Source organism: Triplophysa dalaica, chromosome 14, assembly GCF_015846415.1.
Source record: "Triplophysa dalaica isolate WHDGS20190420 chromosome 14, ASM1584641v1, whole genome shotgun sequence".
Lineage (NCBI taxonomy): Eukaryota > Metazoa > Chordata > Actinopteri > Cypriniformes > Nemacheilidae > Triplophysa > Triplophysa dalaica.
Genome location: NC_079555.1, coordinates 1,237,327 through 1,246,119, shown reverse-complemented (window position 1 = coordinate 1,246,119; position 8,793 = coordinate 1,237,327). Strand labels below are relative to the sequence as shown.

General features: G+C 39.5%; 2 protein-coding genes across 2 annotated transcripts; both read right to left on the bottom strand.

Annotated features, from left to right (window-relative positions):
• Window positions 1–77: 77 nt before the first annotated feature.
• dnaaf4 (dynein axonemal assembly factor 4) lies at window positions 78–3,600 on the bottom strand. Its single transcript, XM_056766412.1, has 9 exons — window positions 3,457–3,600; window positions 3,212–3,359; window positions 2,976–3,106; window positions 2,538–2,766; window positions 2,191–2,321; window positions 1,384–1,493; window positions 1,021–1,174; window positions 744–849; window positions 78–304 (listed from the first exon to the last, which is right to left on the bottom strand). The coding sequence occupies exons 1-9, from the start codon at window positions 3,577–3,579 to the stop codon at window positions 195–197; spliced, it is 1,242 nt and encodes a 413-aa protein (XP_056622390.1). The 5' UTR covers window positions 3,580–3,600; the 3' UTR covers window positions 78–194.
• Window positions 3,601–4,302: 702 nt separating this feature from the next.
• On the bottom strand, window positions 4,303–8,448 carry pygo1 (pygopus family PHD finger 1). The gene is made up of 3 exons (XM_056766174.1): window positions 8,244–8,448; window positions 7,031–7,119; window positions 4,303–6,853 (listed from the first exon to the last, which is right to left on the bottom strand). The coding sequence occupies exons 1-3, from the start codon at window positions 8,290–8,292 to the stop codon at window positions 5,849–5,851; spliced, it is 1,143 nt and encodes a 380-aa protein (XP_056622152.1). The 5' UTR covers window positions 8,293–8,448; the 3' UTR covers window positions 4,303–5,848.
• Window positions 8,449–8,793: the final 345 nt, after the last annotated feature.

The window sequence follows — 8,793 nt, the reverse complement described above, 5'->3', positions numbered from 1 at the left end:
TCATAAACATATTAGGATGGAAAAATAAACTACATCACCATTTTATACCATTTTAGGTTTGATTGACAGAACAGTCCCAGTGTCTCCAGCTGTACTTTATTTGTGATGTCACATAACAATCCACAACCAGGGTTAATAAAACATGGCTTATATATATATTTACATGCTTAATATTAGTTTTGGTGAAGGAGATTTCAGGAGCTGGGTGTGGAGCCCTGTATGATCTGCCGAATCTTCACCGTGTCCGCCTGCAGAGCCGCGTTCTCTGGATCGAGCTTTACAGCAGCCTGATAATCCTGAAGACCTGCGGAAGACATCAGATCCATAGAACAATCAAATGCTTGTGAAGTTTATGTAAACATTGAAAAAACAAATGAAAATCTGTCCTTAAGGCTGTTTTGACAGTGTTGAATTTAGTTTAAAGAATATATGTCCAATCGGTTGAGAAAAAGCCATTCTACATATAATTTATATAATTACTGATATAAAACTATATCAGAGGTCCAAATGAATGACTGAATGACAGTTATTTGATGTGTTGCAAAACGTGTTGGATTAAAAACAAATGCAATGTGTGTGTAAAATTCTTTGCACTTGCAATTCTGTTCCTCTTATTTTGGTCTTTTGCCTGCCTGTTTGCATAACTGTTGCTTGAGGAAATGTCAGTCCGTACAGTAGCAGAGGTTTGCATACAGTGTACACACATTTACAAGAATGTAGTTGATGTGTTTTAAATCATGTACCTTCTACATAAAGCTCCAGCTCACAGAACGCGGTTCCTCTCCTCACGTGTGCCTTTAGTCGGGCCGGAGCGTTCGCAGGAACTGCAGGCGTCAGCAACTCCAGAGCCTGTGGAAAGGTGTTTGAATGTGTAAGAAAACTGAACCTCACAGATTATTTCCATTTCTATTCTATTGATGTTATTTTCAATAAGATTTCAGTCATATTAAGGGGCTAGAAAAATCCTTATATATTCTAGAGCACTTTTAAAGATGCACACGATTAACACAGTAAACTAACCCGAGAGCTGTCCTCAAGGGCTTTATGAAGATTCCTCATCTTGAGATGGCAGGCCGCTCGATTGGAAAACAACGCTGGAATCTTTCTGTTGAGTTTAATGGCGAGACTGTACGCGTTGACAGCAGCATGATAGTTTCCGGCCAAGAAGAATTTACTGCCGATGACGGAGAAAAAGAATGATGATGATATGCTATCACGGCCTCATGATGCTGTGATATTCACAGAGCAAACACTTCAAATATCTGAAAGCAAGTGTTTTCAAACAACAACACACTTCCCTATCAGTGAGTTACAAAATGTCACTGCTCCCTGTTGCTAAATAAAAGTGAGTAATGTTTGATACGTGTCTCCTGTGTAACTCACTCGGCCTTCTCTTTCAGCCAGTCTGGATTTCTCTCTTCATCTGTCAGATCCTTCAGTTCATCTAGCTGTGAGTCTGCGGCTCTTCTGGCTTCTGCCTGCTTCATCAACCACTGCTCACACACATACACACACAAGCACGCACACGCACACACAAGCACGCATACACACATGCACACACACAACCACGCACACACACGTGCACACACACACACATACCAGCACGCATACACACACAAGGATGCACACACGCAAAAAAAAACAAGCACACACACCCACAAGGATGCACACACACAAGGACGGACACACAAGCAGGCATGTACCGCACAAACACACACATACACACAGGCACACACACACAGAGACACAAGCACGCACACAAAGACAAGCATGCACGCACACATACACAGAAGCACGCAAACACACACACACACACACAACACACAAAAGGATGCAAACACGCAAACACACCCACAAGGACGGACACACAAGCACGCACGTACCGCACAAACACACACACACAGGCACACACACAGACACAAGCACGCACACAAAGACAAGCATGCACGCACACATACACCCAAACACACACACAACACACAAAAGGATGCACACACACGCAAACACACCCACAAGCACGCACGTATGCACAAACACAAAAGCACACACACACAAGCACACCACACACACAAGCACACACACACAAGCAGGAATACACATACAAGCACGCACAGACACAGACACACCTATGTAAGGTTTCTATACATTGTGTGGACTTATATTATAAATATATATGTCTACACATCTCACCTCTTCTTCCTCGAGCACACGAGACTCTCGCAGGGCTGTGGGAAACACCCGTGGAGTAAAACTGATCTGAATACAGCCTGCAGATCTGGGTGCAGGGAGATCTTTATACTTCTGCTTGCTGTTTTTTTGATCTGAAGATAGAAATACATCATTTATTAATAAAACAACACTGAACAGGTGTAAATAAAATCCTATCTAACCTTATAAACATTCTAAATTTAAGAAGGTCATGTTTTGTTACAGACGGAAAATTGTGTTGTGAATGCTCTTTCATATTTACTTTGATGTTTAAGTCATGTTTATGAAGTGTGTTAAAAACCAGCCAGGAGTTGTGTAAGTTTGTTTACCGGTTGAAGTGTTGGCGGGATTGTGCAATGGTTTTATGGCAGATGTAACATTCACACGCTGTGTTTTCTGATGATCAGGTTTATTGTTGTGCGTTGTGCTGCTGGATCTCTTCTGCGTCTCTTCAGCAGTTTTTCTCTGTGTTTCTCTCCAGACCTCCAGCTCTGCTGTGGCTCTCAAACACTCTTCATCCTTCATCATCTGAATCCGCTCACGCTCCTCTTTCTCAAGCTACAGAAGAACACACAAGATTAATCACTATCAATAATCATGCATATGTCAACATCATTAAATATATTAGTTAACATAATCTAACAATTACAGTGTTTATTAATCTTAGTTCATTTGCAATGTTTATTGATCTAATTGTTGAATTATAAACAAATGAAGGTATAAGGGAGTGAAAGCAGCTCATTTGAGATCAATGACAGTGTGCAGACCTTCATCATGGTCTCCAGTGCAAATTTCTTCTCTTGTTGAATCCTCGAGGCTTTGGCTTTAAACTTTTCTTCTGCTTTGTTTTGGACTTTGACAATGGCTTGCTCTCTCATCTGCCTCTGTCTTTCTTTATCTTTGCAATATAACAAAACTAATGCTTTAAAACAACTGGACATCTGAAATACCACAGACCATAAATACATCACCAACATCATATACAGTCACTGAGTGCATTTACCGAGAGTCGTGAAGAGTTTCTCCCACACTTCATGTTTCTTTTTCTGCAGTGTAAAAACGGCAACACCACTCCCGATCTTGGCCACACTTTTCTCTTCATCTATTTCTCCAAACAAGAAAGCTTCGAATAGAAACGGAGGAAAACTGACCTGCAAAAGAATGAAAGAAGACGACGCTAACCCTACCGGTCTCCACGTGACAGTTTGACGTATTTTACGTGTGCGCGTTTAAGGCGTAAATTCTTACCTTCAGGTACTCATCCGTACAGATGACATCGACATTTGTCGTCTTTATTCCCTTTAAAGGCACACTGATGTAAACTGAGCTTTCACTTTGTGTCCATGTGTAATCTCTCACCGTCAGCGGCATCTTGACTGAGGGAACGTTCAACACCGGTTGCTATGACGCGGCGGTGGTTGCCAAGGGGCGGAGCCATACAAAGTACCGTACACGGTCATACAATATAAATGTAAATAAAGAGTTTGGTTCTAAACTGAGATAACTCCGTTTTAACAATTTTCAAAACATCACGTTTTATATTACGTTATCATGTTTCTATTGTGTTAGGTGTATTTTTTAAGTTATTATGGCTTTAATCAAAACCAACTGCAGTTTGATTTATATTATTGGAATAAACAATAAAAAAACATGATTTTTAAAAACGCAATTATCTCATTTTGGAACCAAACTCTTCGAATTTTCTTTCACTTTTTGCATTTCATAAACAATCCACTAGAAAAAAATCCTTATTATAATTTTGTATTTTAGTAAATAATATTTCACTATACTATTACTAAACGTTTTACCATTTTTACAATAGTAAAGTGCACTAAAATATTTATCACAGTTTATCAATTCCCATATAAATAAATGAATGAATCTAAATTCATATAAAATTTGTAAATAATGAAGTTTACTCCAATATTTGCCACCTGGGAAGGGTATACAAACACTATACAAATGTTCTAGTGAAACAACATCTGCTTAAAACAATAAAGTTGGAGGGAAGATTTGATTAAAAGATCATTATCACATTTCTATGTCTCTGTCAAATTCAATAAGTCAAATTCATTGACACTGTTTAGAAGAAAGTCTTGTAAACCACATTTTATTAATCATTGCAGTGTGAAGTAAAAGTTTTGTAAAGAATTTACATTCAAAAACTGTCTGTGGCCTACGGACTACAGAGTTTTTGTAAAATGCTTCATATTGTTCATTGTTTATAATTTATTGGCTTCATACATTCATTGTTCTGTCATAAAATGAGTGGAAATCTGCATGATGCCATCAGCTTAAAGAACTCAAAAGATTTAAGGCACCAGAGATAAACGGTCAAATGTGGCCATTTATACAATTACTGTTCATTTATTGTTCATGAAGACATATCATGACCCGTTGACACATAAACACACCAGAGTGCTCATTCAGAATGCTTCTTTCATGAATTCGTCATATCTGAATGTGAACTCAAGAATACTTGTAAATAATGGCACATCATCTTCAAGATAAAGGTCTGGAAACATGATCTGGATAGTTAAATGCCTGACATGAAATACACATTCATGAGCTCATGACACATTCACACATTACTGTAACGCTACAATAACAAATCCAAACCGACAGGACTGAAGCTGGTATAAAAATATAAAAACAAACAAACATTGGAGATGACAAAGATGAATCTCACAAAAACATGTCAAATCTAGTTACATCCATCATCTTATTAATAATGATTAATTAAATGCATATTTTATTTTGCGATTTGGGGTTAAAATGACATCTGTGAGATTGATCCATGAACACCTTAAAGAGAACGTTTCAAAAGTTCGTGATGCACCATATGTTTAGAAAAAAGGGCGTTTAAGTAATAAATCTCTTTAGTTTTCGGCAAAAAAAAACAACTCAACAGGAACAGGGAAGCGATCACAAAAACACATACAAGTTTCAAGTGCATTTGTTGTTTTACCTCAAGCTTGTTTTCTGGCTCTGATTCAAGATTTTCACTTCATTTGATCATGAAACAATCAAAGAGCATCACTGAATGAGAAACAAAGGGAAGGAAGCAAAAGCAAAGTGCAGTCCAGGACAAGCCAGAACATTCTCACCGACACTACATGTGTCTTCAGAGTCCTTCAACACTCAAACACACAAATCTTCAATCTCTCTACACTTTCTTTGAAAAATCTTCTATAGTCAATCGACTCTAAAGCAACATTCAATGGAAAAGACTTAACCCTTGAACGATTAAATGATTGTCATCAATTCAAAAGCATTTGAAAAGTTTTGAAGAAATAGAGTATTGCGGAGCAAGAGCCTACAAAACAAAAAACATAAAAGTTGCTTGTTCAGAACTATGTAACAAACTGGGAAAGTAATGTAAAGAAATATGTGAATTATTAGTATACAGACTCCTCAAGAGGTTTGTAGAGATAAAACACTTCTGAAAATACACACATGACATGAAAAGAAAAAAAGAAAACAATGTTAAACGTGGGCAGAAATAAATAAAGGGAGTGCTCTGATATCCTCTCCATCTCCAAAATCTCCACATTTAAGGGCTTAATGGACCAAAAGATGTGGAATTCTTGATGAGGTGAGTCAAGAGACGGGAGAACTTCACACAGCCCTTGATTTTTTTTCATGATTGTCCGTCGCTTGTCACGGAAGGTGTTCGAGATTTGAGCCGCTGAGCTCCTTTGTCCTCCATGCAAGCGTCACAACCCCAAACCGCAGACGTCTCCGCCGTCAGCAGGTTGTACGCAGTCTCGGTCATCCCGGTGCAAACCCTGTGAAACCATTTCTGACAAGAAGCCTCACACAGAATGGCCTCCTGATCATCGTTCACCTCGCTCAGACATATACCACACGGGTAGACGGGCTCAGACGACGCGCTCCGACTGATAGAACGGCTCTCAACTTTATTAGCGCTTCCTCGCCAAGCTTTATCTGCTTGGTCAGGTCGTGGTGAAGACTTCAGTGCTTCAGGATACGAGTGCATGACACCGTTGAGCTTTTCCACCCCGGGTGTGTTCCCTCGACCCTTTGCTGTGAGCTCGGCCGTGCCGTTGTAGGGTGCGGCGTCTTCACAGTTCCGGCTTTGTTTCCGTGGCGATGGGTTCCGCGTTGTATTTTTCCTGATGGTGTCACCCGGGTCCTGTTTGGGCATGCCGGACCAGTTGAAGAAATTCTGTTGCTGAGAGAGTTTAGGACTCACGTCTGGGGTTATATACCTTGGGACACCGTCGGGACTGTTACCGTGGTTTAGATTCTGATGGGGGTTCCGAGGGTTGACGTTCTCTCCAGGACCCGGTCTGAACGGCTGAACCGTGCTGTGCCCGTAGTTAAATCCCGGTGCCCGGTGGAAACCCATGCCCATGGGATTCTGGGAAAAGGGATGGGGCTGGTTACCCATTGGATACGGGGAATGATAAGGTGTTCTGTTGCCCGTGTGCGCGGCCATCCTAAGTGTGCTATAGCCACGAAACCCAGAGTGATGTGAGGGGGCAAAGTAAGGGTTAGCAGACGGCAATGACTTTACAGATGGTAAACTGTAGCTGTCGTCGAATGGGTTGGAGGCTATTAAGGGATCCGAGCTCGGGTTTGGTGGAGGGGCATATTCAGACAGAGGAGAGAAGGAGAAAGCCTGAAAGACAAACACATTTAGGTTTATTATCAGAGTTCTGTGATGCACCTGCAATAAAGAACAACAGCAAAACATCTCATGACTGAAGTGTGAAAGTGTCTGTGGTCACTGTGGAAAGGGCTGTCAAACCATTAATAGCGATTAATCACATCCAGAATAAAAGTCCACATATGTTACCTGTGTGCTAGACTTGCGTCTCCTTTTCTCAGGACTCCCCACTAGCAGACCAGAAGCCCCTAAAACATCACCCAGCCCACCTTCACCACCTGTAAAACCAAACCGTCATTTTAACACTCAGGTCAATACTGTTACCTTAAATAATTATCACGCTTTTAAAATAAAGTCCAAATTGTTAAAGAACAGATTTGGGATAAGCAGATATTTTATACACCACAAAAGAAAAAAAGTCTAAATTGAGTTTACAAAATTAAATCAAAACTTGAATCAGGTGTATCTTATACAAATATGAAAGAGTTCATCTTTAGTTTACAACACAGCTGTGAGTGACAGGTGATATTTACACTTTACAGCAATGATTTATAAAGCATTTATTGTATTTGTCATGTACCAAGAAATCTAAGTGTAATATTGTCAAGTTGTGAGCACGCTGGCTGACTCAAAGATGAGAGTTATAAAAACAAACACAACATTTGGATTTAACAGGCTATTTGTGATGATAAATCTCTTACAAATTACATAAAAAAAAACTTTAGGGAAACATGGCGAACACCACAACATGAGAATTATGTTTCATATGAATATGGTGACTGGCTGTAGTTTTCAAACCCTTGATACATAAACTACATTTCCATATGCAATATGACCATATACTATCCATTCTAGATTTCTATATAACACTACATATTCTACATTTAACTTTAGCCTATATAAATACGCTTTGCCATGTATATATTAATATAAATATAGATTAAGCGGCACACTTCTTTTCACCTTAATTTACATGAATTGACAAAGTGTCCCACTTTAAACTAATTTACTTATTTAATTATTATTTAACTTAATGAAGAAACCCTTTTCTACATTTATTTATATATGATATTTACTTTATTAAATGACATGTCATTGTCAACAAACTTCGATTTGTTTAGATTCGTTTCTCTCTTGTGAATCTGTTCAACACAAACTTTACAGAAACTCTCAATTTCGCCGAACTCTCTCTCTCTCTCTATCTCTCTCTCTCTCTCTCTCTCTCTCTCTCTCTCTCTCTCTCTCTATCTCTCTCTCTCTCTCTATCTCTCTCTCATTTACTTTCACACTCGTGAATAAAAACATCTGTGTTGCGCTTTGAAGGCCCGAGGCCGCCGCTCCGGTAATCACGAGCCGCTCGAAACTCGCGCGCACATGATCAAACACGGAAGATTCACGTTACCTCGGTGTCGTTTCTGAGAGAATGAATCTTTATCCGGCTCAGTGGACATTACAGGCCGCTCACATGACTCAAACTCGCGGAATGAACGGGAAAACGGTGTAACTTTGACGTTAGAAAAAGTGACAGCAGCCAACTCGTCTCGTGTTTCCCCCGTTCGGCTGCAATCACGGCGCGCGACCGGGAAGCGACTCAACCGCCACTCCTACTTTGGCGAACTCTGTGTGTTTAATATTAATGAACTGAAGCTTCGCCATTGGCTGGATACGAAGCATCGTCGACATAATCTAATTAATTATGGAGAGAGAACGCCTTCTCCATTGGATGGATCAGTAATTTATACTAAAAAACGTCACCCTCATCTTAATATCCATCATAAATCCATAAATATTTCCCACCTAAAACCCGGAAGTAACGACTGGATGGTTGAAATATTTGTATTAAGTAACTTCAAAACATTTGTGTTCATAATAATTTAGTAATATTAAAAGTATGAATTAACATTAAAAGAGCGCTGTTTTATACATTGTTTAAGGGTTAAGCCTTTGCTGTA